The sequence below is a fragment of the Mustela lutreola genome, chromosome 2 (assembly GCF_030435805.1).
Source record: "Mustela lutreola isolate mMusLut2 chromosome 2, mMusLut2.pri, whole genome shotgun sequence".
Taxonomy (NCBI): Eukaryota; Metazoa; Chordata; class Mammalia; order Carnivora; family Mustelidae; genus Mustela; species Mustela lutreola.
This window is the reverse complement of record NC_081291.1, coordinates 49,805,788-49,832,212: the sequence shown is the minus strand read 5'-3', so window position 1 is coordinate 49,832,212 and position 26,425 is coordinate 49,805,788. Positions and strand designations below refer to the sequence as shown.

At 39.3% G+C, this 26,425-nt stretch overlaps 1 protein-coding gene across 2 annotated transcripts in view; it reads right to left on the bottom strand.

Annotated features, from left to right (window-relative positions):
• GRM7 (glutamate metabotropic receptor 7) overlaps positions 1 to 26,425 on the bottom strand; it is an 891,796-nt gene that overhangs the window by 260,634 nt on the left and 604,737 nt on the right. For both annotated transcript variants that reach the window (XM_059161568.1, XM_059161569.1), the window contains exon 7: positions 18,914 to 19,053. In XM_059161568.1, coding sequence (XP_059017551.1) covers positions 18,914 to 19,053 — 140 coding nt within the window. The remainder of the gene's footprint in view (positions 1 to 18,913; positions 19,054 to 26,425) is intronic.

Here is a 26,425-nt window from a genome sequence, read left to right as displayed (position 1 = left end):
ACCCAGTGAGTACATTCCCCAGAGCATACAAGCTGATGAAACAGAGCCCAGTGCTTAGCTGTGAAGACTTCCACCTATGATGGCAGAAACATATGGTCTTGCAACAGGCCAGTAATTCCCCAGCTCTCCCTCCAGTTGGCTTGGGAAAGACCAAGCATACATATTCATGGTTACTGAAGGACACTGTCAGTGTGAGGTTCGGTGAGCTGAGGAAAGGAAAGCGACTACAAGGGAAGAACAAGCACAACAGACAAAGGACTGCCAAGTCCATGTTTCTAGTTGGAAAGCTGCATTTTTCACATTAATGAAGTCATCTGTTCTGACACCCTGAACTCGATCTTCCAAGGGAAAGGAACAAGGGGTCATGATTAAAGACAAAGACTTGGCAACTTTACAAATGGACATCAGATGCCCTTTTGTACCACACTCTAGATTAGACATTGATATGTATTAAGATTCTGAATATATTTGTATGTAATTTTACTTTTTAATTGGAAGATACAGAGATTATAGGAGAGGGAGGAAAATTAGCAATCCCATGAGAAATGGCTGGAAGAAGGGATGCAAAAGCATTCAAATTAGATCTCAAAAGACTTATTTTAAAAAAGGAACACATGATGATTTTTCTTTGTCGTGATCACAGCAAAGAAGAAGAAAACAAAAGGAATAAAGATCCACATCTCAGAATGAAACAACCAAAATGAGAGGCAACTAATAATAGCCCCAAAGCCATGTCCTCAGAGGGTTCATTGTTAAAGAAGTTACCTAACACAGCTGAATCTGTTATCTCTGGCCACATGCCTGTGGATGCCTTTTTGAAAATAACCATCATGGATAGTAACTAATCTCTGTCTATTCATTCTGAAAGCAACTGAAAGTAGAGAGTTAAAAAGGTAAGATATCTAAAGTAAACCCCAGAGCTGGGAAGAGTAGGAGAGGAATGATTAGTGCTTTCTTAGTCTCTGTCTACAGAAGACTTCCTGTGCCCTCTTCACCCTCTCTCAGGATGAGGCTGAACTCCAAGGGTCTGGATGATTTACTACTCTGGGCAGCTGAGCATCTTGCTCTGTCAAGTGCATTTTACGAAATTTGGCCAGAGGTGCATCTGCCAGCTTCAATAATGACTCTTCCCTTTACACCACAATTGCAGAACTCTCCAACAAAAAGGAAGTTGGTGATAGGAAGGGGATCCAAGTTTTCAATATTTTACTGCTAATAATTTCATTCTTAAGTAGCAATTCTGTGCCTAACACTGTGCTGGTGAATTTGGTTAGAGAAAGGACGGTGCCATAGGGAGAGGGATAGTCCCATCTGGAGGGGAAAAGGAAGAGGAAATACTTGATGTAGGGTCTTCCCAAGGAAGTTGGAGTATGTTCAGGGACCAGTGTTTCAGTTCTGTAGTGGACTATGGCGTTCATTTCAAGTGACTTGGTAAGATGCAGAAATGTCAGAGAGAATGTGACAGATCTGGGACACTTCAGGGAGGTCTGGGTGACAGGAGTAAGCAGGGAGGTTACCTGGGAGAAGGCAGAAGCTGAGAGGAGTGCCCACCCTGACTCTGGAGGAAGGAGAGGATGGTGTACAGGTCTGATAAAGAGTAATGACAAGGTCAAACTGGGTTTTAAGAAAAGCTGCAACAACAATAGTAGTCTTAGCAAATAGTGAATGTACCGGCCACCATGATCAGCACTTTTCAGGTAGGTGATCTTGCAACAGCCCTTGGCAGTAGTTCCTTTATTAATCTCATCCTACAGATAGGGTGAGTGAGGCAAGGTAAGTGAGATGAAGCAAATAGTGGTACTAGTAAGGGGCGAAGCTCAGGTTTAAGCCTTCATGGGCTTCCATGGTCCATTCTTGCTAACTCTATGCCATGTTGCCTCTTCATAAATGACCTTTGCCAGCATACCTGCTCATTTCACCTATTCCTCTCCATTTTTCAGCAATGGAAATAAGGCAGGTAACACAAATCTCTTTCAGGAAAGGTCACCCAGAGGAATCAGTAGTATATTCTATTTGAAAATATTCCCATCAGTCACTTTAGCTCTAGGTATCTTTAAAAAGAAAATTTAAACATAAAGCCAAGACCAGCAAAAGTAGGCTGATTTCAGTAGGAGTCCCTAAATCTTGTATACTCCTTTATAAAAAACTTTTACAATACTGGATATGCCCAATAAGAGGCTTGACAGTGACATACACAAGACATCCAGGAAATCTTCAACAGTTTTCCAACAATGTTGCAAGTTAATGACTATAAAGGGAATCAGCTAGTCTTCCCCTCAAGCTTCCTTTCATTATAGGCAGTCACTTCAAGTGGCGATGACACTCATTTCTGTAATAGTAACAGTGATGAGAGAGAAGAGCTATTGGTTCCACCCCTTCTCGCCAGACTCCTGACAGTCTAATCTACCACTCTTGATTGAATCCTGTAACCTGGCATTTATAGTCAAGGTGATCTATACCTTTAATGGAAAAAATTAACTATTGGGAAATATGCACACAAATCATGTAACTGACTATTTACCAACTTCACTGCTGGCTTCTTACTGAAGCATAAACGATTTCAGGGCAATTTCAAAGAGCCACTTACCTTTCCAACGCATATCCATCAATGTGTTAAAGCTGGCTTTCAGAGCGTGATTTCAAATGGCAGGCGTCATGTTCCCTGCTAAGATAAAGGCCCTAGTGTCCTATTCAGTCATTGTGAAGACTGTGTTACAGTATCACCACACAATAAATCAAGAATGCATTTGTTATTTATGAGAAATTTGGAGTTCTTTGTATTTTTCTACTGCATCTTTTCTGTCTTCCTTGTTCTGAGCTTGTTACCTCTTTCTCATTGTCATACTGAGGAGGATTATTAAGTAGGGCAATTGAAAAGCACCACCCACATCTGAATAGTTGAGTGTTTGTTGAAGAGGTTGTAAAGAATGAACACCTATTGGCCAGGGCACTGTGCCTGAGTGGCAGGCAAGATAACTCAAAGAAAGAGGACAAAGCGTACAGCTGGAAGACCACGGCTCCCAGGCTCTCCACATCTCATTTTCCAGAAGCGACAGAGATTTCTCATGGGCTCCACAATCAATCAAATGAAAGAGGGTAAGCTCTGGGGTCAAAAACTCAACTGAAGCCACTTTTATTCTTAACAATGGGAAATAATCTGTGCAGCCGTGGAAAGACCAGCTGAAACCTGTTCCCAGGCATGGGAAACACATTTGTAAACATGCACATCATCAATGAGGGCTGGCAGGGTCTTTGCTCATTCAGATTTTTTGTGGGGAGGGCTTGCTACTCTGAACTGTAGAATTTTTGGAGATGCTATTTGTAGATATGATGCTACATAAAATGCTAGGAAGAAAGATGGCTTTAGCAAAGTATCCCCAGGAATTGCAGTGCTTGCGAGAGTACACTGGGGGTGGGGTGGAGGGAGTTTACAGGGGAGCAACCAGAAAAGTGAACTTTTCCAGACTAGAGCCCCTACTTAGGACACAGACATTAACTTAAACAGAGGATGACTTGAATAGCATCAGTTATGGAGGTGGCTTCCATAAGCAAGTAGAGTAGGTTGGGATGGCATATAGCTCAGTGTCTATGCTATTTGGGTTCTGAAGATTGGGAGAGAATGGAAAAAGCAGACAAGTTTGACTTTCCACCATGGTCAATGACATTTGGGCAAGAATTATCCCTGTATCTGAGCAGAATTGATACCACAAAACAACCCCTTATTAGGTGTCCCAGAACTCCACTGAGGATGACTCTGCACCCAGCTGGCTTATTGAAGGTGAAAACATTCTAACTTGGTCCCTCTTTTTAGAAATTCTTGCATGCAAGGATCAAGGACACATCAACTGTCTATACTAACAATGGTTTCATAATCCCAGAAAAGCTTGATCAGGAAGATAAAGTTATAAATATTTTTGTGGTTTATTATAGGAACTTCCTAAAAATCCATCTATTTCAATATAGGATTTGATCACCCTATTTCAAGGAAAATAAATTGCCATAGGGGAAGTTGTCTTTTTTCAGGAGGACTTATCACTCTACCTGCTCAAATCCTCCAATCAAATGACTGCTTATTCAAAGAGACATGCTCCCCAGCCCTCCTTGCTGTGTCCACCAACATGAAACTGTAATGTCATATACTTTGCTCAATTCTGATCAAGCCTCACCAATTGCAAGTAGTGCCTTAGTTCAGACAGCCAAACTGTAGAAAGATCTGCCTTTGCGTTTTCTCTCCTGGCTATGAAGACTCTATTTAATGGGTCCTCCTTTACTGCAGTAATGGTACATATAACTTTGGTTTATCAACAGGTTGTGACGGTGCTCTGTCAGGGAGCTGGCAGTCAATACCCCACATTTCAAGCTGGTACTATAGTCTATGGCTTCATGGCCTTTCATGAGCCACAGAAAGTTGGAGTTAAATATATGCCTAGGAGTGGAATTGCTATTTCACATGGCAACCTGATGTTTATCTTTTTGAAGAACTGTTTTTTCTCTGCATTTCTGTTTTGCCAATAAAAGAGAATTAAGGCAATCAAAAACAAAGTGCTTGGGAAGTGGGGGGGGGGTGCAAAATAGGAATAATAGGTTAAAATAATTGATCTTCTAAATTAAGAATGGGAATTAAAAGATTAATTGGGGTAGGATGATTGGGAAACAGTAGTACTGTCAAATTATTATGCCCTGACAAATGAAAAAAGAAAATGGGTTAATATAAGATGAAACCTAGTTTCCCATTACCCCTTTGGGAGTTTCACTTAATTTTAGCGGGTTGGGCCATGTTATCTGTCTTAGAAAGAGTTGGTGGTCACAGAGTTCCCTCCTGGAGCTGAGCTAAATCTCCTGTTGTACTTATCCTTTCTGTTAATCTTTGATTTTGCTTCCCTTCTTAAAGAGGATTCTGTCTGCTTCTCATTAATTCAGGGTTCTTGCCCAGACTTTTCCAGAAATATGATTAGAACATTTATCAGTCAAACAGATAAGTTCAATTAGACACCACAGTTGCTTCAGTATACAGAACTGCATAAAACTTCTATAACATAACTATATTAACTCTCTACTGATGAATAATGGGAATTTAATATGGATTTTATAGGCCTCATAGAAAGAGTTATGCAGTAAAGAACTGTAGTTAGGCAACATAATCTGCCCCCACCCCAACCCCAAGATTTCCACAACCTAATTTCTTAAACCCGTGAATATGTTCCAATACCTGGCAAAAGGGGCTCTTATAGATGGAATAAAGCTCCAGACCTTAAAAATAGATTATTCTGGATGATGAGGATGGGCCCCACATTGGCCCTTCAAAGTGGAAAGGAAGACACAAGGGTTATTGAAAGAGATTCAACTATGAAAGAGAAGGCAGGAGAGACCAGAGGCATGAGGAAGGCTTGACCTGCCATGGCAGGCTTGGAGGAAGGAGGGGGGTCACACACTACATCAAGATAGTCTCTAGAAGATGGGATTGACCCACAGCTGCTGGCCAAGAAAGAGACCCCAGTCCCACGCCACAAAGACCCGAATGGCTGCCAACAACATGAGTGAGCAGTTAACACATTACCACCTAGAGCCACCAGAAAGAAACACAGTGCTGGTGACATGGTGATTTTAGGCCAGTGAGACCCACATTGACTTCTGACCTCTAAGAGGATTCATTTGTGTTGTTTTCAGCCACTAAATTCCTGATTATTATTTTGGGCACTGATAAGAAAACTAATGCAAGAAACACAACCACAAATGTCGTAGGCTTTCTTCTATCAGGAAAATTATTGAAATTTATTCTCAAAGTGTTCTTGTGAAGTAGCTGTTTTGCTTGACTTCACTTTATTTTATTTTATTTTTTTTTTTTAAAGATTTTATTTATTTATTTGACAGAGAGAAATTACAAGTACACTGAGAGGCAGGCAGAGAGAGAGAGAGAGAAGGAAGCAGGCTCCCTGCTAAGCAGAGAGCCCGATGCGGGACTCGATCCCAGGACCCTGAGATCATGACCTGAGCCGAAGGCAGTGGCTTAACCCACTGAGCCACCCAGGCGCCCAACTTCACTTTATTTTAAATACATAAGGGAACTGTGGTTCAGGGATGTTAAATGATTTGTTTAAGCAGTAAGTGACAAAGGCAGGACTCCAGCTCAGACCTTCTGACGCCACCTCCCTTTATAAGACTATCTCCCATTTATTTGAAAACCCTTCATATCTAATTCTTATATTTTAATTTTAAAATAATCAGGTCATTCTAGATTTTTTTGGTTTCATAGGGTGAAAAGTTGGGCAGAGGGTACATAAACTCAGCTCTTTCCTTTTTGTAATTTTGGATTGGTGGCAATTGCTAAGAGCTCCTGTTATAACAGTTGAACCTTCTCTACTTGTCCTGATTACTCCTTCTTGCCTGTGTATTATGCCTGAGTTCACAATGCACATACTAATGAAATCTGACAATTTCCCCATAGAACATAGTTGTATGTTCATAAACATGAGTGATTTGCATGAATGCCTATAATGCCAAACAGAAAAAAAAATGGGGTTTAGAGTTCTCTATTTAAATGTTTGTGGAGCCATAAGGATAATTATAAATACTATTAATCTTCCAAACGTTCATAGACTGAACACAGTTATACACCACTGACTACTAGAAAAAAATGCTGACAACAAAAGAGTGAACCATTTCTTCCATTTTCTTTTCTTTTTTTTTTTTTAAGATTTTATTTATTTATTTGACAGAGAGAGAGATCACAAGTAGGCAGAGAGGCAGGCAGAGAGATGGGGAAGCAGGCTCCCTGCTAAGCAGAAAGCCCGATGTGGGGTTCAATCCCAGGACCCTGAGATCATGACCTGAGCTGAAGGCAGAGGCTTAACTCACTGAGCCACCCAGGCACCCATTTCTTCTATTTTCAATGTTTCAGAATATGTACAAATACATATTTCTGAACAAAAGCACTGTCTTTACTAAGGCAGCCTTCTCTTGCAGGCTATATTTCCTGAGCCTTTAAATAAAGTGTTTTTACATATTAATAGGTGTTTTGGGTCATTGATAGTATCGATATATTATTGTTGATTTTTAAATTTCCAGAGAAAAACGTCCAGCATATGCTCAAACGAAATTAGTGGAAATAAATTAGAATGTATTCTAAATATAGATTGGGTGAATGAAACACACTGCTGATGGCAGTAAGGTAGTGGTGGGTTCTGGGGAAACCTGGGAGAATATACACCTTGCTCAGTGGGAAGCAGCTGCTTAGGTCCAGACACCCGTTACAGCATGGGATAAAGATCTGTTATTGCCAGGTTTTCTGATTTTTAAAAGAACAGCCCAAAACATAGTTTTTCTTATGAAATTTCTTGATTTCTAAAATACTGCCAAATCAGTAACTTCCTAAAACTATCTGCTGTCTGTATTCAGTTTGCGACTTCTTGTCTCAAGCTGGCTGACAACTGGAAAACAGTAGTTACTGTCAGTTTCAGAAATGCTAACAAATGCAAAGAACTCTTGTTGCTTTGGTTTCAGGTGAAATGTCATCTTTTCAGGGAAGCTTCCCTTGTCCTGGTTCATAGATCTAGGGACTGCAAAGAGCATGATTATAAACTAGACCTTCAGATCCCAAATCCTCTGCTCTTTGGCTCCATCACTCTACCCTTAGAGGGTAGAGAAGCAGGTGGCAGATGGAACCAACTTCAATGGCTTGATTTTTAAGTTACTTTCACCAACACAAAAGTAGCCAATGACTCTCCCACTTGATTTCTCAGGTCCACAATCTCACTGTTCTCAATAGCAACAGGTAGGTTTATAAAATGAAAAATCAATGGAAACAAAATAAAACCATCTCCCATCCCCCATTTTCCAAAGAGACCAAAACAGTCTATCTTTGCAATTTTAACAAGACTGTATACCACTTATAAAATGGAACCTGGCATCTGTCTGGTGAATCAAGTTCTTGAATAGATCTCTAAATCACACAGAATTTCTGACTAGGGTTGAACTCTGGATAAATTGATAAATTCATTCATCTAACAGACACTGGAAATTCTACATTAAAAATGAAAAATCCTTACTCCTAGGTAATTTATGGTATAATTCAATGGTCTGTTCATCTCCTCATCTAGTTAATATAGAACAAGCCATTTTTATAAGCTAAGCATTATGTACTAGGGTATAAAAAATAGTGTAGCTAAACACTAGAAAGTGACATTTTGAGCAGTTACAGATGATGTTATAAACTATAGATATTAAATTATTGTTGCTGTTATGGCTAACATTAGCTGAATATTTACTTTGTGCCAGGCATGGTTTTAAGTATACTCCATATATCACTACATTTAATTCTAACAATAACCTTAAGCTATTTGTGCTACTGTAATCCTGCTTTGCAGCTATTGAGTAGTAGAGCAGAGACTCAGGTCCATTTAATTAGGTCTGCTTTGAAACCTACAGTCTTAACAAGAAAACAAAAAATTGTAAAAGAAGTGCTATTAATTATGATGAGCACTAAGGTGATTCTATAAAAGAAGACCATAAATTGAAACTGAAGAAGTTCTAAGTTTTGACAAATTACATATATTTTTTCCCTTGTCAACACTGCTGTGAGTATGGCTATCCATTATCCCACATCTCAGGCAATACTCTAAATTATCAGTATGATTAGATTTTTGAAATATTTTTACTGTTGCAATTATGAACAATAGCATGATTAGTAGTTTTATAGGCAGGTGTAAGTAAGTATTGATTGTGGCATATGTAATTTCATTAAACAATGATTTCTGCAATCAACTGTACTTTTTATGTCTTCAGATGCCTCTGAGAGCCAAACTTCTAAGTGCTGTGGAAGACTCAATATTTAACAAAATCTTAACATTTAAAAATTACATTTTGATCATTTCAATTTAATGAAATGTGGAAATAATGCTGCTTAGTGAGGGTAGGTGCTTTTTCTTTTCTGATCTGGGCATATTAAGAAAAATTATTTTTAAAAATTTTGACGGCTACAGTGAATGATATTGCAATAAATAAGTATCATACTTAAGTTCCTTTGATTTATTGATAATGGAAGAATCCAGACACCATTATAAGTGGTTTCTAGCAGGGGTTTCCTAGTGCTCAAAGGCAGTGAGCTGGACCTAGTTTTTCTCTCCAAGTTTCGACTCCACTTCCCTGGAACTCCATGGCCTCCAAATGGCTCCCTGTGGCTCTGAAGGGTCACACCCATTGGACAGGAGCTTCTTGGTACCTCAGATTACCCCACGTACCCCTTGGTACTGACAGATTAGTGATTCTTTCTATTGGATGGCTTAGTTCGACATAAACCCCATTACTAAGGTCCTGGCAATTGGCTTAAAAAGAATCAGATCTCACCCCCGGTCTTGGGAATCCTCCAGAGCAAACCGTATGGCTAAAAGGAAACCTGGGGCTCCTCCCAAAGAGAGGAAGTATGGTTGCTTGCTGTAGGTCATGTCTGTGATTAAAAAGTGTTCATTTTCCCTTTAAATGGTTTCATATATTAACAAAAACCCCAAAAGAAAAACACAGGTGTATGTATCAAAAAGTTCAGGTTAGAAGGTTATTATGGAATTTGATGTACTGGACAGCTCACTGTGATGGTAAATAGGTTAAAAAATTATTATATTAAAAAAAAATGAGCCAGAATAGTGGGAACGAATTAAAAATAAAAGTTGTCCTATGAAGTAGTGGTGGTTGTTCTCTTGTAGTCTTTTTTTTTTTTTTTTTCTTTCCTGGTTGGTTTTCTCAGGGAGGGGCCTGCCACATGGGTTTTTAGTCAATGATGTTCCCTGAGTTAAGTCCTCCCGCCCCCCTCAAGGGGGTGGGCTCTGAGGAAACCGTTTTTTTTAGGCTTTTGTTCTCTGGAGGTTTTTATGTTGTTCACTTTTTTTTTTTCTCTCGCCTTGCCCACTTTTGATGGTTTTTGTAGGTTTAGAGGAAAGCAAACTGCATCCGGACCTCCCTCTCAGAGAGAAGCCTCAGTCTACTCTTTTGTAGGTGTTGCAGAGCCTATATAAATTCCCCCTTGGCCGCTGGCAGAGCAGGTTCCCACTTGCGGTCCCTGGGGATGCAGGATCTTCTTCAGCAATCAGACAACAAAGAGAAATAAAAGGTATCCAAATTGACAATGAAGAAGTCAAACTCTCTCTCTTCACAGATGACATGATTCTTTATATGGAAAATCCAAAAGACTCCACCCCCAAACTACTAGAACTCATACAGCAATTCAGCAACGTGGGAGGATACAAAGTCAATGTACAGAAATCAGTGCCTTTCTTATACACTAACAATGAAAATACAGAAAGGGAAATTAGAGAATCGATTCCATTTACTATAGCACCAAGACCCATAAGATACCTGGGAATAAACCTAACCAAAGAGGTAAAGGATCTGTACTCAAGGAACTACAGAACACTCATGAAAGAAATTGAAGAAGACACAAAAAGATGGAAAACCATTCCATGCTCTTGGATCAGAAGAATAAACATTGTTAAAATGTCTATACTGCCTAGAGCAATCTATACTTTTAATGCCATTCCAATCAAAATTCCACCAGTATTTTTCAAAGAGCTGGAGCAAATAATCCAAAAATTTGTATGGAATCAGAAGAGACTCCCGAATCACTAAGGAAATGTTGAAAAACAAAAATTAAACTGGGGGCATCGCGTTACCTGATTTCAAGTTTTACTACAAAGCTGTGATCACCAAGACAACATGGTACTGGCATAAAAACAGACACATAGACCAGTGGAACAGAGAAGAGAGCCCAGATATGGACGCTCAACTCTATGGTCAAATAATCTTCGACAAACAGGAAAAAATATACAGTGGAAAAAAGACAGGCTCTTCAATAAATGGTGCTGGGAAAACTGGACAGCTATATGTAGAAGAATGAAACTTGACCATTCTCTTACACTGTACACAAAGATAAACTCAAAATGGATAAAAGACCTCAACGTGAGACAGGAATCCATCAGAATCATAGAGGAGAACATAGGCGGTAATCTCTTTGATATCAGCCACAGCAAATTTTTTCAAGATATGTCTCCAAAGGCAAAGGAAACAAAAGTGAGAATAAGCTTTTGGGACTTCATCAAAATTAAAAGCTTCTGCACAGCAAAGGAAACAGTCAAGAAAACAAAGAGGCAACCCACGGAATGGGAGAAGATATTTGCAAATGACAGTACAGACAAAAAGTTGATATCCAGGATCTATAAAGAACTCCTCAAACTCAACACACACAAAACAGGTAATCATATCAAAAAATGGGCAGAATATATGAACAGACACTTCTCCAATGAAGACATACAAATGGCTATCAGACACATGAAAAAATGTTCATCATCACTAGCCATCAGGGAGATTCAAATTAAAACCACATTGAGATGTCACCTTACACAAGTTAGAATGGCCAAAATTAGCAAGACAGGAAACAACATGTGTTGGAGGGGATGTGGAGAAAGGGGAACCCTCTTCTACTGTTGGTGGAAATGCAAGTTGGTGCAGCCACTTTGGAGAACAGTGTGAAGATTCCTCAAGAAATTAAAAATAGAGCTTCCCGGGCGCCTGGGTGGCTCAGTGGGTTAAGCCGCTGCCTTCGGCTCAGGTCATGATCTCAGGGTCCTGGGATCGGGTCCCGCATCAGGCTCTCTGCTCAGTGGGGAGCCTGCTTCCTCCTCTCTCTCTGCCTGCCTCTCTGCCTACTTGTGATCTCTCTCTGTCAAATAAATAAATAAAATCTTTTAAAAAAAAAAAAAAAAAAAATAGAGCTTCCCTACAACCCTGCCATTGCACTACTGGGTATTTACCCCAAAGATACAGATGGAGTGAAAAGAAGGGCCATCTGTACCCCAATGTTTATAGCAGCAATGGGCACAGTCGCCAAACTGTAGAAAGAACCAAGATGCCCTTCAACAGACGAATGGATAAGGAAGATGTGGTCCATATACACTATGGAGTATTATGCCTCCATCAGAAAGGATGAATACCCAACTTTTGTAGCAACATGGACGGGACTGGAAGAGATTATGCTGAGTGAAATAAGTCAAGCAGAGAGAGTCAATTATCATATGTTTTCACTTATTTGTGGAGCATAACAAATAGCATGGAGGACAAGGGGAGTTAGTGAGGAGAAGGGAGTTGGGGGAAATTAGAAGGGGAGGTGAACCATTAGAGACTATGGACTCTGAAAAACAATCTGAGGGGTTTGAAGTGTCGGGGGTGGGGTGGGGTGGGAGGTTGGGGGAACCAGGTGGTGGGTATTGGAGAGGGCACAGATTGCATGGAGCACTGCGTGTGGTACAAAAACAATGAATACTGTTATGTTGAAAATTAATTACTTAATTAAAAACAAACAAACAAACAAACAAACAAAACCCCAAATGCCTACCGTTTGCCAGGTACTTGTTAGTAAATATGAAAAACAATGACTTAATTTTGGGTTCTACCTTCCAGGAGCTTTTAGTCTCTATGTGAAAACTAAGTTCAACAGTGAACAAATCACTTAAAAAGCTAATGAGGCTCACATACCTCACAAGATCTCAAAGTTGTACTATTTTACAGGATGACAGATGATTGAGGATCCAGAAAAGGTTAAGTAATATTCATTCGTAGCCTTTTCTGTAAAATGAGTGCAATTCCCTGTAGGGAGATGCCTACTAAGAATGCTTGTTGTTTTGACACTCTAATTAGCATTTTGGTATTTGAAATAATTTCAGGTATTTGAAAATTTAACATTTGGGGGGCACATCTAATTTCCTACTAATTGTAAATAAATGAAAGATGACAAAAGTCACCTTCATTTCTCATACACATAATAAACATAGAGTTTACTTCACATCATACATTTCAAATTTTTTAAAACATCTACATTTCATTTTTTCCTTTCTCCTGACATAGTCCCTGATGCCAATTTTCAAATGATATTGCATTATGCATTTTAAAACGTGTTTTTTTCTTCTCCATCCTGGGAACACTATTTATCCTTCAAGTCCAACTCAAATATAAATCGAATGTAACTACAAAAATTAAATTATACTATATCTAAGCCTTTTAGATGCAATATATTCATTATAGACCCCTTATCCTAGTTCATGAACACCAGGTACAGGGCCAGTTCCTCCTTATTCTAGCATCTCCATTAGCTGTCATCCTTTCTGACACACTGCGGATGTCTCTTTGTTTCATTATCCCTTTTCCTGCTTTTCTGCTAGGCATAATGTTTTATGGAATCTCTGTATAGTAGAATACAAGCCTGAGAAAATAAGTCAGGATTATTTCCATGGAGGTTGCAATGGGGAGAGTGAACAGCTTTGCTCCTTAAGATTTCCTTCTGATGAATTCTTGTTCATGCAGAAATATCCTAGTAGCAAATCATGTGCTCATCTCTTAGCCCACAGAGCAGACAGACCCCTGGGCCTATCCAACAGGTAGTAAGGATGCACGATGGCATTCCCTAATGGGCAGCACACTCTTAGGCACCTAAAGTTCAGATAAAGAACAGCAGAGCTGTCTGGTCGATAGACTGGATTCTTAAAACTCTGATTTCTTGGCTCAGAAACTCATTTGCAATCACTGACCACAGAAACAGCACTTGTGAAAATTTCATTTGCTAGAGATTAGCTCTAACTGGGGATTGCAAGAATACCCCCTGAGTCGTTGTAAATGAGAACTTGTCACTTGAAATGCTTTGTTTTGTTCTGTTGACTGCAAGAAAGCAAACCTATGAAACTAAGTTTGCCTGAATTACACTCTTAATAGAATTTTTAACTGAGAGTAATTATAACAAAAGGAACCTTATGGACAGAGTGGTGCTGGGTAAGATATCAACCATTGGTAAGCACCTGAACCTAGCTCTGGCTGTCCAGGATAGGGTGCAGGAGTCCCCTCTGGATACTCTACTTCCCCCCTCTTTTGTCAATTTACTGATATCCTAAGAATCTCATAAAAGGCGTCAACAGGCTGACAGCCTATCAAAGCCAGTTATTCTAGCAGCCATCCTAAACTGAATTAACCCAGCCTCTCACCATTTTGAACACCCTGGCTCAGTCATCCATACCTTCAGGTTGCATGTAGGACCAAGCAAATGCTACTGGGTCCATGCGAGAATTCAGGTGTCTTGTCTGCTCTTTATATAACACAGCACTTTCAGCATGAAAAAGTAGAATGAAAAATGTTCCCACCTAATGCTATAGCTCCCTGATCAGCTTCCAGTAACAAACATAAAACCAAAGTGTGTGTTTGTCCTAACTTTCTGGGCTCATGAAACAGAGTATTTCAAGTTGTGTAATATTTGGAGTAGTTGGAAAGGACCTGTACCATTTCCTATGAGGTTTTCAAGACCTTGGGTTCTTGGCTATTCTCTTTTCTCTTTCTTTAATGGCTTTAAATGTTATTTATAGGTTAATGACGAACTGGATTTGGTGGGTTGTTTTGTTTTTTAAGAACTATAGACCAAAACTGTTTTCTGAGCTTCAGATTTCTATCCAGTTCATTTTGGCTCTCAAACATTTAAGAGCACTAACTCAGGATTCTCAGTTTTACCCCCCTTTCCCACCCACTCTGAGTAGCCTTCCTAATCTTATGTGACTATCATCTTCACAGCCTCTCAAGCTATAAACATGGTGTTCACTTTTGACTTTTATTTTTCCTTCAACCCCAGCACTGAATCCATCACTAAATTTTACTATTCTTCCTCTAAGATACATATGTCTAAGAGGAAGAATATTTATACAGACACACACACACACACGTAAATATATACACACACGTGTATTTTATGTGTTATCCACGCATGTGTTTCTACTGACTTCATTACAACACTATTATCAACACACTCTCTAAGCCAGTGACCTCAAAGTGCCATCAGCATTACACAGAGGCTCTTAGAAAGGCAGATATTTGAGCCTCCTTCCACTCTGAGACCCTGTGAGTCACAGAGGCTGCTTTCAGGCAACAGGCTTGAGCAATGAAAATTTGATCAAGGCAAAAGGGCCTGTGTGAGACCCCTTGGCTGAATACAGACAGGCTCATCAGGAGATCCCCCTCAAGATATCCATAGGCGCTCACTGACCAATGGACTGTTTACCACCAGGCACAGTTCCCGAAGTCCCCATACCTCCTCACCTCCCCCCTTTAAAACAGCCCCACCTACTGCCCCATTGCAGACAGTTTCTCCTTTGCTATCCTTCCCATGGCTCCCTTGCGGGGTATTCCATAAATTTCTATCTCCTTTGCTCTGCCTTGGATAAATCCTTTCCCCACAGGTACCACCGGCTTCCACTGCACTGCTGCCCCACATCTGGGGGCTCTCTAGGTGGTCAAGACAGACACCACATGAATTAGAAACTCTGGCCAGCAGGGGGGTGGGGGTGCATGGAATAGCAATCTGTGCTTTCACAAATGCTCTGGATGATCCTGTTACCTGCTGAGGTTTGAGAACCCCCTTCATTAACCATCCTATTTCACTTGACCGCTAAAATCAACTCTCAGTTGGTCTTCCTCTCCCACTCTTGCCCCTTCCAATTCATTACCTTCTTAGTAGACAAATTAATTATTCCTAAATTTGATCCAGTCACTCTCCTGCTTAACAGTTCTCAATGACTTTTAAATTCACTCTGAGTAAAATTTAAAAATGCTTTAGCATAGCCTGCAAGGGTCTTCAAGCTATGTGTCTTAGCAATGGTTCTGACCCCTCCTACCACCTCTCTCTCCCCTCTCGCTTAGTCATGCCATTGCCACAGCAGCCTCCTGACCTGCTTGGTGGATCTTTCCTATTTCTCACACTGCTGGCTTCTCATCTGGGAAAACTCTCTTCACCTCCATTACTCTCCCTGGTTTATGCTTCTTCTCACACTTTCAAATCTCCATATATACATCTGTTTACTTGTGTCTCATGCACCTCCAATCCAAGACCACCAATTTTGTGAGAATAGGGACCATGTTTGTTTTCCTCCCCCACTGTGTACCCGTTGCCTCCCAAGATGCTTATCACATCACAGATGCATTAGAAAGAAACAAACAAAAACCTGTTAAATGACTAATCAAATGTAATTTTTATGAAGGACAAAATACACACCAAATAAAGAAAAATAAAATTCTTGTTGATGTTGGTTCTTAAAAATTGTGGGCTTAAGAATTTCCTAGGTAATATCTGGAGTTGGCGAAGCATGGTTGGGATTCTTTTGTATGGACAAACTACACACACCAGGAATTTAACACCGGTACAGGGGTTATGCTAGCAAAGGTAAATGCACCTATATAATCTTGTGGGTCTTATAATAAGTGCTGAGAAGTTCACATGCATAGTACAGACTTTGATTCTCTACCTTTAGTTCAGGCTGATCCATCTTTGTATCCCACAGGCAACACCCATTCAAAACATACTTTGGCTATGTCAGCCAGGTTATGCTACTTTGATTCTGCTTCTGATTACTACCCCTTGAGATTACCAGCTGAATTTTGTTTATGTGCTTGCTCTGCTTTCATGTTCTCTTTTTGCTCACAAGTTTAGTATGCTTTAAGTTCAGCATAACTTTAGCTTTTACTTTGCTTCTAGTACTCAGCTCTTATCCCAGGCATGGCTTGCACTGGCTGGTTGGTTCCATCCATTCTCGGATGCCGGATCACAATTCTTTGGACCCGATCATTGTGTGAACTCACTTGGATGGGAGATCTCAGGAGAGGGAGAACTGGACAGGTATTAAGAGAGCTAGGCCAAAGCAATGTGCAAATGAGGTAACTGGCCTCTGGTGGCCTCCTCAACCCCCCATACCACCCCCCACTTATGAAAAATCCTCTCTTAGGAACTATGACTCCAAACCCCCACCCTATGACATTAACTCTGTATTCCACTCTCCAGAAACCCTTCTCTCAATAATTTCCAAAGTGCCTTCTAAAGGTATGATTTGATAAAAGCTAACAACATAATACCTGGCTTTGTAAGAGATATAAGAAGGAATTTTCTGAGATAGGGCCTGTGATCATTCATTTTATGTACATGGGGTACCCAACCATTTGATTAAGCAGTATTTTAGGTGTGTCTGTAAGGATGTTTCTGAGTGAGATGAATATTTAAACTGGTATAGTGGGTAAAACACATTGCCCTCCCTAATGTGAGTAGGCCTCAACAAACTTGAATGCTGAAATGCAACAAAAAGGCTGAGTCAGAAAGAATCCTCTCAGCCTATCTTTACATTGGAATATCAGTCTTCCCCTTCCTTTACATTCAGACTAGAACTTACACCATTAACTCTCCTGGGCCTCTGGCTTGCAAATTAGACATTTTTGGGACTCCTCATCCCTCATAGCTGAATGAGCCATTTTCATATAATCTAACTACCTATCATCTACTCCATTGGTCCCATGTCTCTGAAGAAACCAGAATAATTCAGGAACCTGCTGGACCAAAGAAAATCATGTATTTGTATATACTATAATATTTATGAAGTTGGGAAGTTCTACCCAATTTATAAGTCTTGCCCAGCATAGCCACCCACCACGCCACTGCAAGAAGGGACCTGCTGCAGAACCTCTTGAAGCATAACCCTCTCAAGTACACCTGAGCACAGAGGCCCCACAATGTCCTTACTTCTCCAACTTCTGCTGCACTGGGTTCCAGGACCCCAAGCACCAGACTGGGGCATGACCTGTTTAAGAATCCTTTCAGGAAAGGAGGAAAATCATGGGATACATGAGTTGCTGAACTCCAGCTGCGTTTGGCTCAGCCAGGGTAAATGGACCATAGTTTGTGTTCTTTACTGTCTGTGAAGATTGGTAGATTTATTTGAATAAATAGTAATTTTAAGTAGGACATTGTAAATATTATGAGAAGCACACCAATAAATGTTGAACCTAAAATATTAAGAAATGAAAAAAAAAAAATTTAAATGGCAAGAAAGCTGTTAGGTATTATGGAGGCGGGCCCATTCCAAACAGAACCTCAACAACTTCTGCAGAGTATAAATGATAATCAGACAAAGCCACTCAATGACTGTGGTGGAACAAGACAAAAACAAGGCCACTCCATAACTGGTTCTGAAACTAGAAAGAAAGAAGGATACTCTGCAACCACAAATATAACTTCTCCCTTCTTCAGTTCTCCAAAGTGCCTATTATTTCTCTTTTAAGTGACATCTCTTGCTTAGCCTTTATCTCCCCATCCCCTACACAAAAATCACGAAGGTGTACTATTATCAACTTGTGTCTATTTCCTAAGAGGGCCCAAACCCAAACTAGTCATTTCCCTAAACCTCCTAAAAATCACCCACCTCAGCCCCAAACATATAATAAATGACATCGAAACTCCTTCATCATGAAGAGGTTTTGCTGGCAGGAGCAAACTTCATGCAATTTAAAGTTAAATAAACCTAACTGTGTCTGACTACAGATGACCAACTGATGGTCTCTGGCAGGTGCACTTTGACCTAACTGCACAAGGAAGTGGCCGCTTACTCAAGGTCATGTTTGACCAGAAGAGGAAGAGCTTATGGATGTTAACATTGCAATTACTCAGAGAATCTCAGTAAAATCCAAAGTGACTCACTAAAATGCTCTAAATGAAAAAAATACATCACCATATGAAGAAGAAAAGAAGAAAGAAAATCTGACCAAGAGAAGGATCTTTTAAAGTATTAGCACGGAACTTGTTTGCTAAGCAATTCAAGCCTCAGGCTAAATGAGATCATTCCTGTAAGAGCTGAGTATAATACCCAGTACAAATTCAAAGCACACTTTTATCATCCTAATCATCATCACCATCACTCTTACATTATTATGGATTATCAATCCCTGCAGATGATTTTAACAGGATGCATGCCCACATATATAACCACACAAACATAAAAACAAGAATGTTAGCCAGACTGAGCACATTAAAAGTCTGTCCATTCATCACATGAGCAAAGGAAGAGGGATAAGTAGTACTCACATTGAGCTGAAGTTCATCTGTCCACTGCCCAATCAGGCGGTAACCAGGGTTGGTGGTGTTTGTGGTCTGGTACTGAAAGATGTCGTAACGCCCAGGAGCATCCCCATTTTTGTTAAACATTACTGGGGTGCCTGCACTCCCTGAGGAAGACAAGAAAATGCCAGATTTTATAATCGAGATTCCCTCTACCTTTTATGCCTTGGGTGATGGTCTGGAGACCTGCTGATAAGCAAGGTAGCTAGTAGATTATCACATTGTTTAATAGGTTCCCCCTAAATGGGCAATGGGTAACCCCATGGGCAAATCATCACTGTGGCCTGTGGATGCTTACTAGAGAAGGTGGGCAGGTGACCTGCCTCCCCCTTTGAACAGTTCTATATCTCAATATTTCTTGATATTTTATGCTAATCTTCCCCCCTTGTGGAGAAAATTAAATGCATTATTTCCCAGAGACCATCTAAAGTTGTATTATTATTTTAGTTTCCACTTAATTATCAAATGTGGTTATAAAGAATCATTTCAAAAATAGCACTTTAAAAAAAAAAAAAGAAATCTAAGAGAATTAAAATGCAACTAAACCAAAAACTTTACTTAAATATGTACTTGGATATTGATCACATTTAAACATATTTATTGCTGACCATGTCTAATTTATATAACCAGTCTAAAATGCTTACCAATGTACACGGAAAGTATTTAATAAATTTTTTTTTTCAATCTGCTATGTGGGTCTTCTTTAAAATGTGGGGCTTAGATGAAACCCATTATTTTGGCAGAATTAGACACTGAAGTCAACTTAAAAAGATGAATACATTTATTGAGAGAGAGAGAGAGTGTGTGTGTCTGTGTGTAACCTTTGAAAGTTAGATGTGAGTGAAAAGCTCCTTAGTATTAACCACATGGACCAACTGGCAAATCATACACAGAGAATGAGAGATGTGGGTTTGGGTTACTTTCAACAACAATCCTTTACAGTTATAAAGGATTCAAGAGCTGGCAAACTGAATGCTGTTTCTCTCATGATCCCTTGGAAATAGGATAAACACCACTGGCCTAAGGGTATGTGACTCTAAGAGTATCTTAGAGTATTAAGAGTATCTTAGAGTATTAACTCAGAGTATTGATATTTTGCAGAGGAAACTATCTATTTCCTGTCTTTTACAAGGAAATTAAGGATCATTTATAAGCTGAAAGAGAGTCACTAAGAACAGAAGTTCATTTTGTTATTTTTTGTTGGAGAGGGGTAGGGTAAATTCAGATAATAAGCATGAAGCCCTTTTGATAATTTTCATTATAAATTTAAGACCCTAATGATGATAAAGTTCTGCATTTGATTAGCAGAGTCATTACCTCCTGCAGAAGCTGGGCCAACATGGTATTTGTATCAATAATATGCATGGGGTGGGGAGTGGGGGATAAAAGACATGTTAACTAGAAAAAAATAACCTAAAACAGGAAGGAAAAAAAAAAGAAAAAAAGCACCTATACTTAGGGAAGCAGGCATGGTGCTGAGTGGCCACACAAGAACAGAGTTAGGAAATGGATCCAAACAGCGTGACAATATATTGGGTCATCAGAGACATACAGAATTGCAATCCTATGCTGAAGCTTACTTCTAGTGGAAGAGGGAATTCAAAATATAGGCAGGATACAGAAATAGCTAAAGAACTCCATACCATCCTCCAACTGCTGAGCATAGGATTTTATGATACTTTGTTATTGAAAATGGAAAAAAAAAAATTGGAGCTTATAGTAGTCTCAGTACTGGCTCTCCAAATATTTCCATGTCCTAATCCCCAGAACTTATGAATGTTATCATACAAAATGAGAGATTTCTGGAGATATGATTGGGAATCATGAGATGGGAGAAAACTATCTTGGATTATTTGGTTAAACTTGGAGAAATCATAATGATCCCTCTAGGAACGAGGGAACAGGACTCAGAGGAGGAAGGACTTGTGATGGTCAAACCAAGGAGTTAGAGTGATGTGAGGAAAGGTTCATGATCCCAGAAGGCCAAGTGGGCCCTCACAAGCTAGAAAAATCAAAGAAACCGATTTTTTCCCCTACAGCCCACAGAAGGAACCAGCCCTGCCTTCACCTTAACAGAGTCCAGTGAGACCCGTGTCAGACTCCCAAACTAACAGAACTGTAAGATCATAAATGTATGTTGTTTAAGCCACTAAATTTATGGTATTTTTAAGGCAGCAATATGAAACCAATAAAGAGCTAGAGAACACAGAACATCAAACTTGCTAATTTGACAGGTGACAAAGTATACTTAGGTTTAAAAGGGGGACATTCCTTGCCCCAGAGTGTCTCAACTAACGAGACTAAAATAGTTCTTAATAACTGGCTTTGGAATCCCGAAGAAGGGGTTTAAATTCCAGGAACCACCTTCTAAGTGTGACTGTTAAGTTATTCAGTCTCCTTCAGGTTCTGAATATCCCTAATGCTACCTTTCTCTAATGCTACTAATCTCATGTTAGTGAGGATTTAGTGTAATTAAGTATATAAACTGCTTAGTTCCATGCCTCTTATGTAACAAATGCTCAAGAGACGGGAATGGTTTTGTGTATTGTTTTTGTTTTCAAAACAAGCTCTGGCCAGTTATTAAAGAAAAAATTTGTGTGATTTACTTTTCACCAGGCTGTGCTGGCATGCTTCTAATGAGAGCAGAATCAACTGGATTAATGATAACCAGTGTGCTTACTCTGTAGTATTTCCCACATGCTGTGCCCATCTCAATATTATTACCACTGTAGTGATGATGTACACCAGTTCTAGCCACAGGGCATAGTACTCGATTTCTGATTTCCTCAGAACTGGGCAATTGGTGAGGATGGCCAGCTTCGCTTTGCCATGTCTGATTGTTTTGAGAGTCTGCACTTCCCACTTTTCACAACAAGCTGGAGCCTAGGTTTATTGATCCCAGTGACTTTTTCATCTTCTCATGGCCACTGTCTTCCTGCCTTAGGTGAGGGACAGTCCCACAAAGAGTAGATGCCAAGGTGGCCAAGAGTGAGAATTATCATTGTTTTATTTGTTGGTATCTCAAGACGAGAACACCCATCTTCAGATATTTAGTTTGTTGTGCACCAAAGTTGTCTCTCCTAACTCATATCTTATTTGAATTTCTCCATCAGTGTAATTTTTTTTTATTTTCTAAAGATTAGATGACAGCCCGTTCTGAAGATGAGCTGTGATCTATAAGCAACATTACGCTGGTCTCACCAACTTGAGTTAGTGGGTGCATCTTCATTGGCTAAGGGCACTATTTCAATTTGCTCCTCCTCTGTCTTACCTAAACACTATCCCCATAGCTCACAAAGGCACCCAATTTTATCACAATAGAAAGCTCTTAAGCCCTCTCTGTATGCTAATCAAACTAAGCTTTTCCAGTAGAGAGGGGGAAACACACACACACACACACACACACCATCAATAACAAAAACGACTTTTTTAAAAATTTTTTTTCAGCATAACAGTATTCATTATTTTTGCACCACACCCAGTGCTCCATGCAATCTGTGCCCTCTATAGTACCCACCACCTGGTTCCCCCAACCTCCCACCCCTCGCCACTTCAAACCCCTCAGATTGTTTTTCAGGGTCCATAGTCTCTCGTGATTCACCTCCCCTTCCAATTTACCCCAATTCCCTTCTCCTCTCTAACTCCCCATGTCCTCCATGCTATTTGTTATGCTCCACAAATAAGTGAAAACATATGATAATTGACTCTCTCTGCTTGACTTATTTCACTCAGCATAATCTCTTCCACTCCTGTCCATGTTGCTACAAAAGTTGGGTATTCATCCTTTCTGATGGAGGCATAATACTCCATAGTGTATATGGACCACATCTTCCTTATCCATTCGTCCGTTGAAGGGCATCTTGGTTCTTTCCACAGTTTGGCGACCATGGCCATTGCTACTATAAACATAGGGGTACAGATGGCCCTTCTTTTCACTCCATCTGTATATTTGGGGTAAATACCCAGTAGTGCAATGGCAGGGTCGTAGGGAAGCTCTATTTTTAATTTCTTGAGGAATCTCCACACTGTTTTCCAAAGAAGCTGCACCAACTTGCATTCCCACCAACAGTGTAAGAGGCTTTTTAATACTGACTTTCTTCTTTCAGTGAGCATTCTAAGTATAAGGAGAAGAAAGAAAATCTGGATTCCACATGTTATTAGCAAGAAGATGAGAATCCTATCATTTTGCAGGAAGATATTAATATTCATATGCTCACCTTTCTTTTCTTTCACATTAGATACTAGGATTCATGTTGTGCTTTGCTGTAATTCAACAGCTTCTATTCATTAAATAATATGACTTGAGCTTTTCATAGTCTTTGAGAAGAGAGAGCAATAATATTGGAGGCCTGGGGCTCCAAAGGATCTCTAGCTCACCAACTAAATATTCATCAAAATGAGACACACTGCCTAATCTTTCTCTCTTCTTACAATCTTTGTTAGGAGAAATGATTCTTGTCATGCCCTTTCCATTCTCATTAAAGTTCATGCTTTAAAAAAAATTAAGGCAGAGGAGCTGAATACTTTATCTAAGTGATGACTTGTAATAGCATATTGTGTGGCTTTGACCTTTTTGATGGATTCTATAATGCAACAGGCTTATTATTTCCAGGGTTTTCTTATGCCATAGCTCCTATTTAACAGCATCCCTGAACTTCTTGAAAGAGAATAAAAGGGATTATGTTTAATGAAGACTTGAAAACTATATTTAAAAAAAAAATCAAAGAAGTCCAGAGAAGAGAAAGAAGTTATCAAAAGAGAAGTGATCATCTGCAGAAATGTCCACAGCTATCAGGGCCAGGACACAAGCATAGAATGGTGAAGGAAACAGGGCCCCTTGCCAAGCTAGGACACTGAGAGGAAACCAGATGACAGAAGGTATTTGTCATCAATATCCTCTACTGAATTAGAGTATCTGAATAGAATTCCTTTCTTCTAGAGCAGAATTTGGGATCTAGATTGCCCAAATGACGAGAGTCCTTTGCATCAAGGTATTTACATTTTTCTCTCACTTTACCACCCCATACCCAGATTCCAGAAATGCAGCACTGATTTGTGTTTAATCATCTATTGTTACTCAACAAACCACCCTAAAAATTAGTGCTCCAAATAATGACGACCTGTATTTTGAAATTTGAGCTGGGCTCGGCAGGGACATCACCTCTCTGGTCCTCATGTCAGTGGGGGCAGCTTGAAGCTCACATGCCTGATAATTGATGCTGGCTGTCAGCTGGGATCTCAGCTGGGGCTATAGTTGCCATACCCTCATATGGCCTGTTTGAGTTCTTGGCTTCCTCCCAACATGGTGGCTGTTTCCATAATACTAATGTTCCAAGAGTATCAGGCAGCAGTCCCGTTACTTTTATGCCTCAGAAATCACATGGTGTCACTTCTGCATTAGTCATAGCCTCCCTCAGATTCAAGGGAAGGGAACCTAGATCTTACCTCTCAACAAAGGAAAGCTAACCTCATTTTTCAAGAACACATGAGATGTGTCTTTCTTACAAAACATAGCCCAATCTGATGTGTTCTCTGGAAACTAACACATGTAGATACAGACACATTTCAGGTTAACTACTTTCATGATACAGCAATTTTCTAAGATTAGATATGTGGATAACAAATTTGTTAAATTTACATCTGCAAGTAGTGACATTGAGTTGGATGGGCCAACACAGAGATAACTAAATCAAATTTAGGCTCGGGTCACTGCATTCATTTGGGATGCAGGAAAAAATGGCTGTAAGTAATGAAGAAAAAATTAGCCATCTTTTCTCTTGGTGCATAAAAGGAGGTTAAGTACTTGGTGAACCTATAACAATACTTTCAGGGCATTTTCTTACTTCCTAAATTGATGCTTTGGTAAATGTGAATTTCAGAGTTATTAAATTGTACTCTACTGGTCTGGAACAAAACTCCCAGGGGTACAAAAAACTTCAAACTAAAGTAACATAAGAGCACAATTAAGCTTACTGAGACAAAGAAAAATCAAAATCCTCCATAAAACATGCAAAAAAGTCTCCATTCTGTCAGCAGGAATGATGCAGTAAACCCTTCTTCTCAGACACTTAAATAGTAGTCAAGGGAGAAAGTTGTGGGGACCAAGTATGTAGCATCATCACTACATACGTGTCTTTAAACATCATTGTTCCTAATTTCTCTATTAATTTCCTTATCTATAAAAAATTAAGGAAAACAAGAGAATCTAAACAATTTTGTGTTTTGAAATTTAAGCCAGCCAATACAAGTGAAGTACATAGCACAGGTTTTGGTTCATAGTAATCATTTGAAAACTTTTTGTCCAGTCCCTCTGGCTCATCAGTGGGAAAGACAGTCTTGACTAAATGAGTCTACAGAAACCTAGAAGAAGAGTCAGTGAAAGGTCACAAAGGACATTTTTTAAATCAATTTTTTCATTAGTAGGGTAAGAATGCCCAAGCACATTCAAAGACCAGAATGCAAAACCACAAACTGACCATAACACATATGATAAGCAGCTCTGTTTGATAAATAATAGAGTTTATATGCATTTAGTTCTGGGGAATTATATATTTTAGGATATTCTTAGAATTTGGAAAAAACAATAACAAAAGATTATTTGTGGTTAAACTGTTTTTCTGGTTTTATATATGGTCATTTTGGTCTCCATCTTAAATAAGAAACTATTAGTTCCAAAATTGGATATGGTTCCCCTTCGTCCACCTGCAAGGTAACTCCTGAATGACTGACGAGGTATTAAGCTTAAATGGATTATTATTTACAAGAAGAGAAGATGATTTTTTAAACCATAATGTAATAATCTAATTCAGGAAATAAACATTGATTTAATACTATTTGAAACATATACAATTTTAAAAAGTTCTCACAATCAACAAACTAAAAGGCAATCTATGGAATGGGAGAAGATGTTTGAAAATGACACATCCATTAAAGAATTAGTATGCAAAATATATAAAACTCAATACCCTAAAAGTAGTCCATTTAAAAACTGGGCAGAAGACATGAGGAGACATTTCTCCAAAGAAGACATACAGATGGTCAACAGACACATGAAAAGATGCTCAATATCACTCAACATCAGGGAAGTGCAAATCAAAATTTCTCATACCTGTCAGAAGGGCTAAAATAAAAAAAACTCAAGAAACAACAAGTGTTGGTGAGGATGTAAAAACAAGGGAATCCTGTTGTACTGTTAGAGGGAAAGCAAAATGGTTCAGCCACTGTGAAAAACAGTATGGAGTTTCCTCAAAAATTAAAAATAGAACTACCCTATGATCCAGTAATCTCAATATCGGGTATTTATCCCCAAAATACAAAGACACTAATTCAAAGAGATACATGCACACCTATGTTTATATCAGCATTATTGACAATAGCCAAATTATGGAATTAGCCCAAGTGTTTATTGATAGATGAATGGAAATAAGATGTGGTATGTATATAGAATGCAATATTTTTCAGCCATAAAAAAGAATAAAA